The following is a 19,668-nucleotide window of genomic DNA, read 5'->3' as shown; positions in this document are numbered from 1 at the left end:
CACGGCTTTTGCAATGTGCTTTGAGGTCTGGATGCACTTTTCTGCAAGAAGTTTTTGTGCAAAAACTCTTGCGCAAAAGATTTCTTCCGCAAAAACCCTGCTGTGTAGATGAAGCCTCCATGTCTCCTGCCCCCTGGGGGAAAGACCCATTCTGCTTTAGCCACCTGAAATGATAGGAAGTGTGGGAGGGACAAGGAAGAAGATAGCACTGCTCTCCTCTCCATTCTTTGTCTGTCTGTCACTCTGGCTATGTCTACACTATGGCTTTTTCCGAAAGAGGCAATGTAAATGAGCCGTTTTTGCTCAAGGGTTTTTTGCACAAAAACAAGCAGCGTGGATGTTTCCTTTTTGCGCAAGCTCCTTATGCCTCCCCTGGCAAAAACCATAGGCTGTGTCTACACTGGCATGAATTTCCGGAACTGCTTAAACCGGAATACTATTCTGTTTTCAGTTTTTCCGGAAAAGGAGCGTATACATTGGCAGGCTGCTTTTCCGGAAAAGCCCTTTTTCCGGAAAATCGTCTGTGGCCAATGTAGACGCACTTTTCCGGAAAAGAGCCCCGACTGCCATTTTCGCAGTATTCCGGAATAAGGACTTATACCCGAGCGGGAACAGAATAGTTTTTCCGGAATAGCGGCTGATTTTGTACAGTAGAGCGTCGTTGCTTTTCCGGAAATTCAAGGGCCAGTGTAGACAGCTCGCAGCTTATTCCGGAAAAGCGGCTGATTTTCCGGAATAAGTGGCCCAGTGTAGACACAGCCATAGTGTAGACATAGCCTCAGATTATTTCCCCCTAACATAAAAGCTTAAGCAGAGCCATGTCTCCTCCTGTATAAGACCAATATCTCTAGTTACCAAGAAAGATGTGGAGATTGTTGTTTTCTGTCCTTATTTAGACACACAATAGAACCAGTCTCACCAATTAAAGTCCTAGGCTACATGCATATTTTACAATAAATAAACTGCAGCAAATAAAGCAAAAAGAAACAAGATAAACTAGGCAAATATAACTTCTTATTGATAAACTAGGCAAATATAACTTAGATAGGGCCACGATAAGGTGGATGCGTAATTGGCTGGATAACCGTAGTCAGAGAGTTGTTGTTAACGTTGCTAAATACTGCTGGAAAGGGATAACAAGTGGAGTTCCGCAAGGGTCTGTTTTGGGACCCGTACTGTTCAATATCTTCATCAATGATGTAGATATTGGGATAGAGAGTACGCTTATTAAGTTTGCAGATGATACCAAACTGGGTGGGGTTGCAACTTCTTTGGAGGATAGGGACATAATTCAAAATGACCTTAGCAAGTTAGAGAAATGGTCAGAGGTAAACAGGATGAGGTTTAATAAAGAGAAATGCAAAGTGCTCCACTTAGGAAGGAACAATCAGTTCCATACATACAAGATGGGAAGCGACTGTCTAGGAAGGAGCATGGCGGAAAGCGATCTAGGGGTCATAGTGGACCACAAGTTGAATATGAGTCAACAGTGTGATACTGTTGCAAAAAAATCAAATATGATTCTAGGTTGTATCAACAGGTGTGTTGTAAGCAAAACTCGTGAAGTCATTCTGCCGCTCTACTCTGCACTAGTTAGGCCTCAGCTGGAGTACTGTGTCCAGTTCTGGGCGCCACATTTCAAGAAAGATGTGGAGAAATTGGAAAGGGTACAAAGAAGAGCGACAAGAATGATTAAAGGTCTAGAGAACATGACCTATGAAGCCAGTCTTCATGAACTGGGCTTGTTTAGTTTGGAAAAAAGAAGATTAAGGGGGGACATGATAGCGGTTTTCAAATATCTAAAAGTGTGTCACAAGGAGGAAGGAGAAAAATTGTTCCTCTTGGTTTCTGAGGACAGGACAAGGAGTAATGGGCTTAAAGTGCAGCAGGGGAGGTTTAGATTGGACATTAGGAAAAAATTCCTAACTGTCAGGGTGGTCAAATATTGGAATAAATTGCCAAGGGAGGTGGTGGAATCTCCTTCTCTGGAGATATTTAAGAACAGGTTAGATAGACATCTGTCAGGGATGGTGTAGACGGAGCTTGGTCCTGCCTTGAGGGCGGGGGACTGGTCTCGATGACCTCTCGAGGTCCCTTCCAGTCCTATTATTCTATGATTCTAAGAAATCCAGAAATGTTCGTGTCTAATTATACGGGCTACCAACCTTGCTTGCTGACATGTTTCTGTAACCTTTCAGTCTTATCTTTACTGGAGCACCAATTTAAATACTGCCTGCTGGGAAACAGGCAGGTTAAAAAGGGCCAATGTTCAAGCATACTAAGCTGTGTAGCCCTCTGGCGGGCAACCTTCCGCCCATCTGGATTCTATGTTTGGCTTACAAGACATTTTGTTTGTTGTTGATTACATGTAGGGTTGCCAGATTCTGCTGGTTTCCATCCCTGTAGGGTTTTTTCCTACCATTATTACTAAAGTGACATGCACATAAAGCAAGGGCATTTAAAGTGAGGTGCATGCTGATTGCACATCCCATTGTGAGAGCCATACACTCCCTCTGCAGCCAATCAACTGGCATACCCCACCAATTTTAGGTTTGCAAGTGTAGTTAGCAAAACTACCCTGTCCTGGGACTGTCTTGGTTACAACAATCTGGCAACCCACTGAGGTGAAAGAAAGCTACTCATGTGGCCCACTAACTAGTCTAGGTCTCCCCTCACTGGTTTAGCCCCTGCTTCTATTAGAACATGCTTCACAGCCAGGGGCAGCAGGTTTCTATCATTTTTGGTGGTGTCCCTTTAGCCATGCCCCCAACCCTGTTAGCCTCGCCCCTGACCCCCATTAGCCAAGCCCCTGGAGGTATGGACACATGACCAGAAGTAAAAGGTGTCATGTCACCCTTCTCAAAGGACTTTTCCCACCGTCTTCCTACCAACAGCGATTCGTTTGGCCCCCATGCACCACCCTCATGCAACTGTCGTGCAATTGCATTAACCCAATGTGTGTGACATTAACTCAGGGGCAGAGAGACTGGGGGAAGTGTTCCCTCTAAGGCTATGTCTACACCCGCGGCTTCTTGCGCAAGTACAGCCGTTCTTGTACAAGAACCCGCAGAGCATCCACACTGCCCGCCTGCTCTTGTGCAAGGAAATTTACAGTACAGCGTGGTAAGAGAGGGCATCTTGCACAAGAGCTATGCTCTTTTCTAACAGGTGTAAGCTCTTGCACAAGAGGACGGTGTGAATGCTCGGCAGGGATTTCTTGTGCAAGAAACCCCTATGGTTAAAATGGCCATCGGAGCTTTCTTGCTCAAGAGAGCGTCCACACTGCCATGGATGCTCTTGCGCAAAATCACAGTTCACACATGGCAGTGTGGAAGTGTTCTTGCACAAGACTTCTTGCACAAGAACGCTTGCACAAGATGTTCTTGTGCAAAAAGCCGCCAGTGTAGACATAGCCTAAGAGTTTCCTCCCATGAGCATAATTAATTTTGTGTTGTGCACCAGTAGTGAGTTCATGTGGCTTGTTTGGATGTGCCACTGTGGCACCCAAGTTATTAATAAATATTTTATAAACCTTTACCTTTTCTCTCTGCTGCCATGTCTCCTCCCCTTGCTCCATCAGCTCCCCTGGTGCCTGCTGCCCCCCAACTCCTCACCCTCCTCTGCTGTCCTGACTCCTGCCCTTCTCACTGCCCTCAGCCCTCCTGCGACCTGGCCCCCTCCACCAGCCCTTCTCTCCCCCCTGTGCCCACTCCTCCAGTAGCCCCACTCTGATCATGTGAGCTACCTCTCCTCATCCCCTCTTCTAACACCTCCCTCTACACATCTGCCCTGCCTCTCTCCTCTGGTGCTAGTCCCTCCCCTGGAGGTGTCTGCCCTTCTGCTTCACCCTGGCACCTGCACCTTCCCTTAGCCCTGCACCCTCCTGGTGCCTCCCCCTTTCCTTACTGCCCCTTCCCCCTTTGCCCTCTTTTTCCCTAATGCCCACCCCCTCACCACTCTCTGCCCCCATTCCCCTCATGCCCCTCTGTGCCCTCACACACGTCTTGCTCCATCCTCACCTTTCTCATGCCCACCCCTTCTTTCAAGCCTTCTCCCAGCACCTCCCCTTCCAGCCCCCAATCCCCTTACCCTCTCCTCTCCCAGCATCACCCTGTCCCCCCCCCCCCCCACTGACACCTCCCCTCCTGCCCTTTTCCTCATTGTCTGCACTTGGCCCCCTGGCATTTGTCTCTCCTCCACCCTGTCTCTTGGTGCCTTTCCCTTTCTTCCCCCTCCCACTCTGCACAAGCCCCTTCCTCTCCCACCCTTTCCCTCTAGTTTTCCCCTTCCCCTACCTTCTGCCTTCCACTTTGTGGGGCCGGAGTCTGTGCTCGGGCCCCGGACTCCGAACATGGAGCTAGACTGAGTGGTGCAACGCTGCGCCGAGCAGTTTTAAAGTCCCAGGCCATGATGTCTCCCCGCTCACCTGGGAATGCCGCACATGGCAGTGGCAGAAGCAACAGCAGGAGCAGCAGCAGCACATGCCAGCGAGCGGGAGCTGCACTAAAAGCTGCACACAGCAGGGATGGTCCGGGTTCGGGGGGGATGCGGGGTGGGAGGATGTGCGGGGGGCTGGCAGGTGGGGGCCAGAGACCACTCCAGGCAGAGCTGGGGGAGAGACTCAGCTCCAAATATTGCTGGAGCAGGGCCCCCGGCTCTGAATATTGGTGGAGCATGGGCACCATGAGCCCATATAACTTGCCGCCCATGTTCAAAGCAGTGCTGACTTTTCTGTCCTAGAATCAGCTTGGGAGTGTTACCTCCATCTGGGAGGACCTGCCCACTCCCTTACAATCTCTTTTCCTTTGTTATTCTTATTTTCACTGTCATACAGTCTATGTTCCCAATTATTCACTAGATTACTTGAAATTTGAGTTGGGTAAACACAGCAAAACAGCATTTTTGAAAATAAATATTCCGGTCAATAACGCCCATCAATTTACTTTGCTGGTATTTGCAATCTCTTTCATTTGTAAATATTCCAGGGAGAGGATTTTTTTCCACAAGGATGTTTATGGAAAGCAAAAGCCTGGTAAAGTATTCCCATCTGAAGTGCTCTCATGACCATTTCAAAAGCTCTTTTTAACATGCAACAGATTCATGGATAAATAGGAAGAAAACTCATCCTACTTATAAAGTTTGAAGTATGGAAAGAGATAGTGGTGTCCCACAAGTGTCTGTACTGGAACCAATCCTATTGAACCTATTCATAAATGATCTGGAAAATGGAGAGTAAACAGCAAGATGGCAACATTTGCAGATGATATAAATTGCTCAGTAGTTAAGTCATGAGCAGACTGTGAAGAGCTTCAGAAGCATGTCACAAAAGTAGGTGATTGGGCAACAAAATGGAGATGAATTTCAATATTGATAAGTGCAAAGCTAAGCATATTGGAAAACAGAATACCAACTATTTGCATAAAACGATGGGGACTAAATTAGAAATTACCATTCACGAAAGAGATGTTGGAGTCACTGCAGGCTCGTATGCAGAAATTTCTGGGGTGCGTGCTTTTTTTGTAAATGTGAACCACAAATTTTTTAAATATAAAGGAGTTCAAAATAGTCATGCAATGAGTGTGTATAAGAGAGGTTAATGAAAAATTTGAGTGGAAATAGTGATTAAAATGATTTTGTTATTCACACATACATACAAACACATGTGCGTGCACACACACAGCAGGCCACAGTGATCTCTCTCTCTCTCTCTCTCTCTCTCTCTCTCTCTCACAGACACACACACACACACACAGGCTGTAGCTCACTAAAGGATGTGTGTACGACGTTTAAGGTGACACAAAGCCAAGCGAAGACCCAGAAGCCGACCAGTTGCTGCTTCCCTGTGACGTCAGGGGAGCTATTTAGCTGCCTGCCTCAGGGAAGCAGCCGCAGCCCAGAGAGCAGCAAACCCAAGCTCGCTCCCACCCTAAGAAAAGCCCGCATTTCCCCGCCAGGCTCTCATCTTTGTTGGGACACTTTGTGCCCAAACTGTTGCTTCTGCTGCTCTAGCACCACTCGCTTTGCAGCGCTGCACGGAGCATCCCCAGCCCCACAAAGTGCCTTTAACCAGCACGGTGCAAAGGGAAATTGCCCCTTGCTCTAATCCTGGCCCGAGGGGCTCACTGGGGGCTCCAAGGGAGCGAGCATGCTGGGACAGGCAGAGGGTAACGCACCTCCCCTCAAACAACCGGGCTGTGTCTACATTGGCACCCCTTTCCGGAAAAGGGATGCTAATGAGACCAGTCAGAATTGCAAATTCCACGGGGGATTTAAATATCCCCCGCGGCATTTGCATGAACATGGCTGCCGCTTTTTTCCCGCTCGGGGTTTTGCCGGAGAAAAGCGCCAGACTAGACGGGGTCTTGCGGAAAATAAGCCCTTTTCCTGAAGATCCCTTATTCCTACTTGAAAGGGATCCCTTATTCCTACTTGAAAGTAGGAATAAGGGATCTTCCGGAAAAGGGCTTATTTTCCGCAAGATCCCGTCTAGACTGGCGCTTTTCTCCGGCAAAACCCCGAGCCAGAAAAAAGCGGCAGCCATGTTCATGCAAATGCCGCGGGGGATATTTAAATCCCCCGTGGAATTTGCAATTCTGACTGGTCTCATTAGCATCCCTTTTCCGGAAAGGGGTGCCAATGTAGACACAGCCCCGGCAAGATTGCAAGTAGCCACCAGTGTGCTCGGAGCTGGGCTCTGCCTTCCCAGGGGAGGTGGGCTGTGGCGCCTGGCCACATGGATTCCAAGGGGCAGCCAGAGCCCGGGACCTGCAGCACTCGCAGGCTCCCTCCCGAACTGTGTGGCAGGCAGGGCCCGGGGAGAAGCGTGATGCTCCAGAGACTGGCTGGTGGAGGCTTTGCTCTTCCCTGGGCTGATCTATGAGGCTGCTTCAGTGGCTCAAGGCACATCCCTGCCTGACGAGGGAACAGGCTGCTCGCCTCACAGCATAGCGCAAACACCCACCACCTGAATCTCTTTACCCCTGGAGCTGTGTTTCACATGCTTAGCCACCGCTCCCTAGCCCTGCATGGGGTGACTCCAGGCTCTCTAGTTAACTGACAAACCCAGCATCTGGGAGACACTGGTGGGTTTGGGGGTCCCAGTGTGGCAGGTGTCTCTGTGTATAGAGGGTGCCTTCCCTCCCCCCTTAAAACACTGCTTTTACCCCCCATCTTAGGAAGCCCCAGACCCTGCTTAGCCGTTATGGGAACCCCCCGGGTCACTATTTGTGCACACACCCTTGCATACGGGCCTGCATTGTGGATAGTTCTTTGAAAACATCCAATCAATGTGCAGCAGCAGTCAAAAAAGCAAATAGAATGTTCGGAATAATTTTAAATGGATAGAGAATAAGAGGATAACTTATTACCTCTCTAAAAATCCATAGTACACCCACATACTGCGTGCCAATGTGGTTGCTTCATCTCAAATAAGATATCTTGGCAATGGAAAAAGTTCAGAAAAGGGCAACAAAAATTATTAAGGGGGGGTGGAATGGATGCAGTATAAGAAGACATTAATAAAACTGGGACTTTTCAGCTTAGAAAATGGGAGACTAAGCGGGGATAGGATAGAGGACTATAAAATCCCAACCAGCATGAAGAAAGTAAATAAGGAAAAGTTATTTACTTGCTCCCATAATACAAGAACTAGGGGGTCATCAAATGAAATTAATGGGTAGCAGATTTAAAACAAACAAAAGGAAGTTTTTCTTCACACCACACACAGTCAACTTATAAAACTCCTTGCCAGAGGAGGCTGCAAAGACCAGGACTTTAACAGGGTTCAAAAAAGAGCTAGATAAGTTCACGGAGGATAGGTCTGTCAATGGCTATTAGCCAGGATGAGTAGGAATGGTGTTCCTAGCTTTTATTTGTCAGAAGCTGGGAATGGGTGACAGGGGAGGGAATAGTTGGTGATTACCTGTTCTGTTCATTCCCTCTGGGGCACCTGGCATTGGGCACTGTCAGAAGACAGGATATTGGGCTAGATGGACCTTTGGTCTGACCCAGTATGGCTATTCTTATGTACGTAGAAAAAATACCATGTGACTTACAGTAGGTGACCAAGCATGGCTAATGCTATTTATTAATAAACAGTAAATACTCATAGTGAGAATTTTATAAATGATCAGTTGGCTAGAATTTGGTATTCAAAATATTCAATGGACAACTGGAAATAACAGGTCTGACAATAAAGAAAAAAAGAGTAAAATTAACTAAATAATAGGTTTGCTGTAAAGTTTGCCTATCTCCGAATTTACCGATGACAATATACTTATCTGAGGTCTTTATGTCTAGCAAGAATCTAAAATATATAGCAAAGATTTTGTACGTGTTTATGAAGTGCTAAATGAAAACCAACAAAAGTGAAGCTGCTTTAAATGCCTCTGGATGAAAGGGGATGTGTGTGGAAATATCAGTGCCTTTGAGAAAGGCCAGCACACAGTCCACCAAGCAAACATTAAGGCTACATCTACACTGCAGGTTTTTTGCGCAAGAACTGTTTTGAGCTAGAGCACGTCCACTCTGCCACGTGCTTTTGCGCAAGAGCGTCCATGGCGGTGTGGACACTCTTGTGCAAGAAAGCTCTGATAGCCATTTTAGCCACAGGGGTTTCTTGTACGAGAAACCCCTATTGTCCATCCACACTGCCTTCTTGCGCAAGAGGGCTTATTCCTCATAGGGAGAAGAATAACTCTTGAGCAAGAAGCCCCCTCTTCTGATGCTTTACTGTAAATTTACTTGCGCAAGAACACACGTGCAATGTAGAAGCTCCACAAGTTTTTGCACAAGAATGGCTGTTCTTATGCAAAGAACCTGCAGTGTAGACGTAGCCTTAAAACATTGCGTAACTCTCTATACTTTCCTGTGTTGGAGATCACTGTGGCTTTTGCTGGAAGAGAAAATGCAAATGAAGCGTGGATTAGCATTTTCTTGCACTTCATTTGTGCAAGATCCTTATGCCTCAGAGGCATAAGTGGTTTTTGCGCAAAAAGGAAACGTCCACACTGCTTGTTTTTGCACAAAAACCTCTTGCGCAAAAACGGACCAGAAGAGATTATGCAAATGAAGTGCAAGAAAATGCTAATCCACGCTTCATTTGCATTACCTCTTCTGGTAAAAGCCGTAGTGTAAACATAGCCTGATGGTTTCGTTTGTATTTAATACATCATACTCCATGTGTGATTCTTCAGGATTTTGAGAGTGGAACTTATATGTAGATTCTGTATGGCATAGTTTTATTTCCCATAAATATATAACACAGTAGTGAAGTTACTTTATTTTTAAAGAAAATACAGTCTTCAGCGCTCAAATAACTAGACAATCAATGTTAATTAAAAAAGGGATTAAAATTCCTTCACTGAAACATCACAGTATTCTCAGAACACTGGATCCAACTGATGAAATGTTCCAGGTCAGCTTGCCAGAAAGTTCATTTCATTAGTGAGACCGAGTAGCTGGAACCGGTGAGAGGTGTCAGAGCTTTGCAACTTTCTGACATTTAGTTTTGTGGATGCATTCTCTAAGGGTATGTCTACACTACCCTCCTAGTTCGAACTAGAGGGGTAATATAGGCATACCGCACTTGCAAATGAAGCCCGGGATTTGAATTCCCGGGCTTCATTTGCATAAGCGGGGAGCCGCCATTTTTAAAACCCCCTGGTTTGAACCCCGTGCAGCGCGGCTACACGGGGCTCGAACTAGGTAGTTCGGACTAGGATTCCTATTCCGAACTACCGGTACACCTCGTGGAAATTCAAATCCCGGGCTTCATTTGCAAGTGCGGTATGCCTACATTACCCCGCTAGTTCGAACTAGCGGGGTAGCGTAGACATACCCTAACTTACCAGGAAATCCATATGTACCTTTTTAAACAATAGGTATATGTTTTGTAAAACATATTCCATTTCATAATGACCATGGGAGATGGGTATAAGAGGCAGGGGAAAGCAGTGTGGCCCCGCCTACACTACGCCTCTGATTCAGCATGACTCCTGGGCAGCCCCCCAGGCTTCAGCCACGCGGTGGCTAGGGATGTTGTGTTAATGAGCCCTTCCTATGCTCTGGGACTGGGGAGGCTAGGACCACAGTGGGCTGGAGACCTGCCCCTGCATTTTACTTTTCATCCACAGGCCTCAAAGTACGTTACAATGGAAGATGGAGAAACTTTAACTGTTCAGGTGCCTTAGCAGGGTGCACAGGTTGCAGGTATACTGCAGCAGGCTAGTAAGGTGTAGATTCACACCCCAGCTTGCCACAATATAACTAGTCATGTAGACAAGTCCTTAGTGGCTTGCCCAAACTCACAAAGGAAATCTGTGGCAGAGGAAGAAATTGAAGTCTGCTTTCCTAAGTCCCAGCCTAGCCTACTACCTACTTTTCACCTTTCCTCTTCTGTAGTATGACCTGCTTTGGTGGATGAATTCCAACCATCTGTGGATCGTGTCAGTAAAGCCAGTTGGTATGGTCTCGCTCCCATTCTCAAGTGGTGGGCATGCTGGCTACGTGGCTAAGAGGCAGGAGACTCTGGTCATCTGAAGAAGTGGGCTGTGCCCACAAAAGCTCATGATACCATCTACATGTTTTGTTAGTCTATAAAGTGCTAACAGACCAGCTTTTGTTTTTTAAGTTTATCCTGTACAGACTAACTTGGCTACCCCCTGGACCTTAACAGAGTTTTTCTTGAAATCCTCTATTCCCTCTGTTTGGAGTGTGAGATCAAGAATCACAGAGATTAAAGTTTAACAAGCCTGGTACCATGTACAAAATATAAACGTGGTCTTAAATCATCACTGTCAAATTTACACTACTTGCTCTGCTGTTTTGATGTGACTGGTACAGGCAGAGGCTCTTTGGGTTAAATAGAATCTTTTAAACTTCATGGCTCAGTGTCTGCTGTGTGTGGTTTCTCAACATCATTTTACTTTACTCTGAAGGTGGGTTGAGCATAGGAGTCTGACGACACAGTGGGCTGTGCCCTTGATCTGAGAGAGCTCTTGCATTCTTGTGAATGACTACATTATAGAGAGCAGTAACAGCAGCAGCAGTGCTCTGCGTCTCCAGCTCTGCCTGGCAGGCGATCCTCAAGTTCAAATGAACATCTACAATTAGAGAACTTTTTCATCTTCCGCTGCAGATGAATACAGCCTAACTGCACCAGGAAAATGGGCACCGGGGATTATATCTGCATTTCCATGAGTGGAGGGGCACCTTGGGGCTTTAGACTGCAAGGTGGCAAGGATCAAAAGCAGCCTTTGCAAATCGCTAAGGTAGGACAATGAGATAGATGTTATCAGTGTATTGTGAGGCGAGAAAGAAAGAAAGAAAGAAAGAAGTCTGCTTGTGGCTAGATAGCTTCTAGTCAAAAGCCTTGCGGCAATTTTTATTGTGGGGTTGTCTGTAAGTTTGCTGGAAGTAAATTTGGGGAGCTGCTTCCACAGGTGCAGATTGTGATTTTAAAAAAAATAATAGGTAATGCTTACCTTTTGGTTGCCTAGGAGTACCACCACTGTTTTCTTGTAGGTGAAGGGCTCAGTCTTTTAAGGCGCTGAGTTCATTGGGTGTAGGTCACTCGTCACCACACAAGACTGGGCCCCCAGTTAGCAAACTCAGTTTTAAATACTGATTTGCGACACTCTCACTAGTCTTGGCATGGAATAAACAAATGCTTTAGCATGCCCCTGCTATTTTGGGACTCCTGGAAAGCATTCCCAAAGAGTTCTCATGTCATATTAATGAAAATAGCTTTAATAGTTGTCAAACATGCCCTGGTATGTATTTCACAGATTATAACAAATTGTAGTGCATATCACAATATATATTTATATATATGAAGTCAAAGTACACAACAAAAAGTTTAAAACAATTTGAAAGGAAATTGTCTCAAACCATGACATTTTAGAACAATTTTTAAAGCAGTTTGGTTTAAAATAAATATGTATTTTATTACAGATTAAGATGTAGAATGATAGCTGGGTTGCCCCATTCTATCGTATTAGACAAGGGGCTATTTCATCCACAGCTATGGTATCAGCACAAATTTAATACTGCGAGAACAGTTTTTCAACTAGTGGATATAATAAATCCTGCCAGATTAACTTGAGGTCCAGAGGCTTTATACTAATAAAATAAAAAAGGAAACAAAAAAGGGGATATATTCATTATCCCTAGTACTCAGTCCTAGGTAACTTGCTACATTGCTAGGAATTTGATTTGGGGGCCTTATTAAGCTAGATATTTAAACTTGTACTTCTTTTAGTTGGTAATATCAATACTAATTAGAGCTGCATTTAACAAACAATTAAGTCAGGTTTTTCCCCACTATATCAGAAATATTCTTTATGGGAGAAAAAGCATTTTACTTTGTTTAAAACTTGGAGGTTATGTCCATTCTTTTGCTAGGAAAAAAACATCTTCCATTATGTTTTCTCTGAATGATTTCCTACCATAAAATTAATCTTTTTCAATAGTCAAACTGCAGTTTATTGAACATATTTCCCCCATATCACTTGTGAGTATCATTGTTTCTTGATGTTTGTTTTTAAATATTTTGCAATACTCTAATAGTATTTTTATTGTTTAAAAAAATCAAAAACTATTTTCATGCAACTGTTTCTTTGAAAGTAACTTCATCAATAATAATGACAGTGAAATTCTGCCACCTAGTGAAAACATCAAGGAATGTGAAAGTGAAAGGAGATGATAGAACTGGGATAACTTTTGACAAAGCAGAGCAAAATCAATGTCATTTCTTTTTGACACTTGACAAAGCAGAGCAAAATCAATGTCATTTCTTTTTGACACAAAGTTCAAGTATGGCAAAGTCAGGAGTTTTACAAAAACCCAAACCCAGAACTGACTAATAGCTTGGATATGTCCTAACACTAACCCACCAGAAGCACTAAATCACTTGAACTAGCCAAGTGGTTACAGTTGTGGCTCATCTCTAAAGGAAAGAACCGATAGTTTTTAGATAGGATCATTGAGGAAAATATGTATGTTTTACTTGTAATTAAAACCAATCAAATGGCTAATTAATGCAAAAACTCTTTAGAATGAGTTTTATAAAAACACAATTATACGATATGTATTTGTAAGGGACTGTTGGTAGATTCATGTTTTATGAAGCTGGTTATGAGTACCAGGGCTTTAATTTCTCTGCTGCTGCTTATGATATGACCTAGATCACTAAAAGCTGTCACTTTTGACTGGCCCAACACTGTTCCTCCCTGTCAAAACTGTTCCACAACATTCCTTTTCCTACAGTGACCAAGCAAAGAAAATACTGTTAAAATCCAGTCAGGGCTCAATAGGTCCAAGCTTTCTGACTCCTCAAGAGATGTTCCGAATTGGCAAATCTCCAGGCCAGACAGCCATATCTACTCTATGGGCTGCACAGACAAGTTCTGGGTCCACAGGCAGATTAGGGTTTTTTGGCTGGCTGATGCCAATCCACCTTAATAAGACCTTCCACTGCTGAGGGGTTGATTCTATGGACAGATATGTTTAGCCTTTAATGTTTTTAATCTCATACCCTTCATGAGCACTAAAATAAACAATGCTTTAAAAAAGAAAATCAAGGGGATTTTCTCCCTTCCAAACTTTCAAGGTATATATTTTTGATTACTTAGCTAATGCATGTGTATATATTTTCTTGTATGGCTCAAATGCTAAAAAAAGTAAGGGCCACTCATAATAGCTCAATTGAAGTTAGTGGGTCACCAGCTAAGGAACTAGCCCTAAATGTTTCTTTATGGCTTCCTGTGCCAGCAGCAGCTGGGAAAGCTGTACATATTTTGCTCTCATTGGAGCCTGGTGCAGTGCAAGTACTTGGCAGAACTGATATGCTCTGGAGGCAAACCCAACCAGGCCTCCAGAGCCAGCTGAATGTTAGCTCTGATGTGATCCAGCATTCAGGATGAAGGTGTGTGGAACAGAGTGAGAAATCAGATAATCCATGAAGCACTCTTAGGCTATGTCTACACAGCAGTGTTATTTTAGAATAACTGACATTATTTCGAAACAACGATGAGCTGTAGGACTTCTTACTCTGACTTCTGTAACCCTCATTTCACGAGCGGTAAAGGAAGTCGAAAGAAGAGTGTTCTTCCTTCGACTTCCTGCAGTGTAGACAGAGCCAAAAGCTGAATGAAGATATTTCGACTTCAGCTACACAATTGACGTAGCTGAAGTTGCATAGCTTAATTCGATTTTTGCCCTGCTGTGTAGACATGCCCTCAAAGACAAGACCAAGACAAACACAAAAAACGGCCCCACACAACACCTCTGAAATCAAGACATTTTTCTGTGTTCATCAATATGGCTTTCTAAGAGCTGATGGAGAGGTAAAACTTTTCCCACAGGAAGTTTAAATATTTTTTCTGGATTATTTTTTAATTTGCTAGGAAAAATCAAATAATCAAACCTCATCCTGTAGGTATGATTCCAAACACAGCATTAATGCTTATGATAAATCTGTAAATACTAAATAGAGTTTTCTTTATTTTAACAAAATGGTGCTTTATGGATGCGGTAAACAGAGCTATTCTTTTCAGTGATATAAAAAATGTGGGTTTTAAACAAAATGTTTATATACATATTATTGCTGCAACAGAATGAAATGGTTTTTCTGATTCTTATCTATTAGAATGAATGTTTTATTTAAAAAGATAATAATGAAATTTAATGTAGATAAATGTAAAGTAATGCACATTGGAAAAAATAACCCCAACTATACATATAATATGATGGGGGCTAATTTAGCTACAACTACTCAAGAAAGAGATCTTGGAGTCATTGTGGATAGTTCTCTGAAGACGTCCACGCAGTGTGCAGCAGAGGTCAAAAAAGCAAACAGGACGTTAGGAATCATTAAAAAAGGGATAGAGAATAAGATGGAGAATATCTTATTGCCTTTATATAAATCCATGGTACAGCCACATCTTGAATACTGCGTAAAGATGTGGTCTTCTCATCTCAAAAAAGATATACTGGCATTAGAAAAGGTTCAAAGAAGGGTAACTAAAAGATTAGGGGTTTGGAACGGGTCCCATATGAGGAGAGATTAAAGGGCCTGGGACTTTTCAGTTTGGAAAAGAGGAGACTAAGGGGGGATATGTTAGAGGTATATAAAATCATGAGTGGTGTGGAGAAAGTGAATAAGGAAAAGTTATTTACTTGTTCCCATAATATAAGAACTAGGGGCCACCAAATGAAACTAATGGGCAGCAGGTTTAAAACAAATAAAAGGAAGTTCTTCTTCACACATCACATAGTCAATCTGTGGAACAACTTGCCTGAGGAGGTTGTGAAGGTTAGGACTATAACAGGGTTTAAAAGAGAACTAGATAAATTCATGGAGGTTAAAACCATAAATGTCTATTAGCCAATATGGGTAAAGAATGGTGTCCCTAGCCTCTGTTTGTCAGAGGGTGGAGATGGATGGCAGGAGAGAGATCGCTTAATCATTACCTGTTCAATTCACTCCCTCTGGGACACCTGGCATTGGCCATTGTCAGGAGACAGGGTACTGGGCTGGATGGACCTTTGGTCTGACCCTGTATGGCCATTCTTATGTTCTTAAGAAATACTTAGCTAGTCAGAGTAATGAAGAGTACAGAATGGTTGTGTCCAGTGTATAATATATGTACTAAGGTCCTGATTCATGCATGCATCCCCATTGAGGGCAAAATATGCTTAAATGCTTTCCTGAATCAGGGGAATGTCTCTGAAATGTGAAACACTGACTAACAGTCTAAATAGCAAATATGCATGAATTTAAATGGCATTCTTTTATCTTTATGTTCACATGCCTTCTGTGTCCACAATGAGATAGGTGAAAGACATGTATTTTTGTTAGTCGTTTTTATATTTTATAAAAGTAAAAAAATTAAGGAAAAAATAATGTCCAGAAACCTCAAAGAAATAATGTCCAGAAACTTCAAAGAAAAATGTGACTTTTCCACCTAATTATGTGAATTTTCACAGTAAACACTTAACATAGTAAACACTTAATTCCTCCTGTAGTGCTACTGAAATCAGGCAAGTTAATGAAGCTATACTGTGGATTAATTTGGTCTATTATGTGTAACAAATACGTAATCAAATGACTTTGTATGTAGATATGTCAGTCTTGTTAATTTAAAATAGGAGACTTTTACAGAGTAGAACTATTCAAGCAACATAAGTTCCAATATTCAAATTCCAGAACACTTCAAAAGACATTCAAGTGTTTTCTCACCTCAAAGAAAAAGATTTACCATTAGAGGTAAAGAATTCCCTGTGAAGTTGTTGGAAAATGATGAAGTGGGTCTTACCAGCAAAAACTCATGATACTATATATTTTTATTAGTCTCCAAGGTCCCACAGGACTACTCGTTGTTTTTCATGTTACAGACTAACACGGCTACCCCTCTTAGACTATTGAGAAGCATGCTTCACTGATTATTGATTTCTGATTAGCTCTGAGAATACTCTGGTACAAAAAGATTATGCCAATAAGAAGATTCCTACCCAAAGTTGTCACACTACTATGGTTTATTTCTATAGGCACAAACTTTGGCAGAACAACCTATATCAGTGGCAGAACCACCTATATCTCAACTGGTAGAAGGATCGAGCCTTTTTAAAAAAACAAAACAAAACAGGATTAGAATATTACATGCTTTTTAATTCATTGGAGGGTTCAGAATAGACTCTACAAAATGGAATAAAATTTACTGCAAATTTCCTTTCCTTTGTTTCATACCATATCAGGCTACAAGTGCATAACGGCAATCCTATTGCACTGAAATGTCAAAAGCTGTAAGCAGTTATCTAGAAAAAAAAAGAGCAACCATTTTGCAATTCTTTATCCAGTGATTTTGCATGCAAGAAGTTTTGTTTTCACACAAAAAGCATTTTTCTGAATTTCCTCAAAACACAAAGCAAGGTGAAAATCTTAACTTTCTAGGTTTTCATGTTCTTTTGCAACTTTTATTCAGAGCCTACCTGAAGCCCGGAGATAATTGGCTAGTTTGGAGTTCAAACTGAACAAAACCAAGCAGGCTCTATAGAGAATTTCTTAGTGCTCATAAACATTTTGTCATAACTCTCAACAAAGCGTTTTGCTGTCTCTGGATAATTTTTTTAGACTGTTTTACCTTAGGTATAGTAATGAAGCATATGGCAATTGGTTACATAATTATTTTAGACTCAGGAACTTCTGCAACAAAACTTTCTGGTTTCAATATGGGTTTAATTTTACCATATTTTGTTCAAAAGGAACCTGAAACTGAAAGTGAAATGCAAAGATTTTGAAACAACCTGAAACAGGTTGAGAAGTTCATACTTGGGTACAATTCATTGGTATTTTTAAGCCATATAGGGGCTGGGTCTTAGCCATGTTAGAGATTAACTTTCCTTGTATTGTGACCCCAAAATTAAAAGCAGCTGAAGGCCCTGATATCTGAAGACTGACAGCAGGGTATGATCAAGGAGGGGCCTTTGAGGACTTGTCTAGACAGAGAAAATAAGTCATGTTAGAAAATGAGTTAAAAACCCCAGACTTATGTAAACTAAAAATTCTCTCTCACTGAAAGAAGTTGGTCCAATAAAAGATATCACCTCATCTACCTTGTTTCAACCATATGGGGAGGACTGGGGTTAACCTCAAACAGCTGATGTTTAATGCTTGGCCTAGAGTAGGAGCACGTTAGTTAAAGTGTGCAAGCTGATATATTTCCAAACGTAACTTGTTTTCCAGTCTAGACAAACCCTTACTCTGAAATTCACTTCTCTTGCTAGTCTGCTAGAGCCTATGTTTGTTGATATGCAAGGCCCCAAGTAAGGCATATTTACACACAGTATTACTTGAGGAGTTATTTGAAGGGGACTGGTTTCTTTTCAGAAGAAGGTTTTATAAGTTCTTTAACTGATATTGGTCCAATTTAACAATGAATACAATTTTGCCTGTGCACAGAGGCCTTCATTCAGCTCTATCTAAGTCAATAGCAAACTTCCATTCACTTTAACAGGGCAGCAGATGTCCTTTAGGTTTGGTTAAAAAATGAAAATTGAAACAATAAATTTAGTTTGCAAAAATTAAGGAGAAACTGGCTAGTTTTCAATGCTAGTGATGAAATCCTATGATTATCCTGTAAAAGTAATCCTCTCTCACATAACCTTCCTCTTTCCCAGTAAAGGTATCTAGGCTTCCAAAGTTTAGAGTTGTGAGTTTTTAAGTCATTTCATTGCACAGGGAAGGAGGGAAGGAAGGAAGGAAGGCTTTGTACTCCAGCAGCAGTGCTAATGGAAGCAATTAGTACCAAGGTATTCATGTAGTACTGCATACCAGAACTGTATACCCTGTTTTGGATATGTAGACTCCGTATGAAATTGTTTTTGGCATGCTTTCCAAAAGTATTATGCAGATATAATATGGTCTGGATATACAGCAAATATTTATGAATGTTTGTTTCTAATTGATACACTTCAAAACTATATGCCAAGAGAGATTTTCAGTGGGATAGAGGGAGCAATACAATGCATATTGGCTTAATCTAAATAATTTAAGAAACTGAAGTCTGTATCTAAATACTAAAATTACATTAGGTTCTTTATGTAGCACTTTGCTTCACTGTTTGAAACCTTTGCTGGAAACATTTAAAATGTCCTATATGACATTTTATTGTTTTGTATTTCCTGCCATTCTGTTTTTATTAATTTAATAGCAAGGTTTCTTGACCAAATATGCAGCGTGACAGCATTACAGAAAATGTTTATAAAATCCTTTAGGATTTTGTCAGGTCAGTAGAAAGGATAACTCCAGTACTTATGTGCATCACAGCATTTAGTGTGGAACATGGGTTGCTTTACACTTATCTTCTCAAGCAGAAATTATTGAAGGGGCCCACTCTACACGGGATTACTGCTCAGAGCTTGTCACAGTATGAAACGGGTTTTATTTTAAGAGATTGCTTCTAGTTTTGGAGGAACAATTTTGTCCCTGCAATTAATTGTGGCCAACAATGAGAGCATTTAAAGAGTGAACAACCTGACTGAACCCAGAATTCATTTCTAACACTATTGCTGGCAAGAACAAAACGTGACACTGAAAAACGGGAGGGCAGATTGAGGGTTTTAGAAATTAGGACCAATAAAAACATGTTATATAAGGAAGGATATTTTCCCCAGTTTCTTCAGGCAGTTAAGTTTTCTTATCAGACCCTTGTGAGTGCACCAGTCACACTGCATGATAATGGAAGGACTATAGGATAGGGCTCCAGGCTGAGGATGGACAAAGCAGAAAGACTTGAGCACAGACGACTAGGGCTGGCGTACACAGGGAACTTACATCAGCCAAACTACATCTCTCTGGCTAGGTCTACATTACAGGCTTCTTGTGCAAGAAGCCTTTTGCAGAAGAAATCTTCCACAAAAACTTCTTGCTCAAGAGAGCATCCACACTGCAAAAGTGCATCAAAAAAGCAATGCGCTTTTGCGTAAGAGAGTGTCCAGACTGCATGGATGCTCTCTCGAAAGGAAACTCTGATTGCTCTTTACAGAATGGCCACCAGAGAACCTGGGCTTTTTTCAATTGCCTCTTTTTGCAGAAAAAAACCCTGTTCCCCGTTCACACACACTTTTTTGCACAAGAGCTCTTGCACAAAAAGGAGTTATTCCTCGTAG

At 42.4% G+C, this 19,668-nt stretch overlaps 1 protein-coding gene across 1 annotated transcript in view; it reads left to right on the top strand.

The window, feature by feature from the left end:
• The first annotated feature begins 11,015 nt into the window (after positions 1-11,015).
• Positions 11,016-19,668, top strand: part of SYNPO2 (synaptopodin 2) — a 107,836-nt gene continuing 99,183 nt past the window's right edge. The window contains exon 1 of the mRNA XM_006112606.5: positions 11,016-11,270. Within this exon, the coding sequence (XP_006112668.2) occupies positions 11,166-11,270 (105 nt within the window). The 5' untranslated portion in view covers positions 11,016-11,165. The remainder of the gene's footprint in view (positions 11,271-19,668) is intronic.

Source organism: Pelodiscus sinensis, chromosome 4 (genome assembly GCF_052426305.1).
Source record: "Pelodiscus sinensis isolate ZL-2025 chromosome 4, ASM5242630v1, whole genome shotgun sequence".
Taxonomy (NCBI): Eukaryota; Metazoa; Chordata; order Testudines; family Trionychidae; genus Pelodiscus; species Pelodiscus sinensis.
The sequence above is the reverse complement of the archived record's forward strand: the minus strand, read 5'-3'. Positions and strand labels throughout refer to the sequence as shown.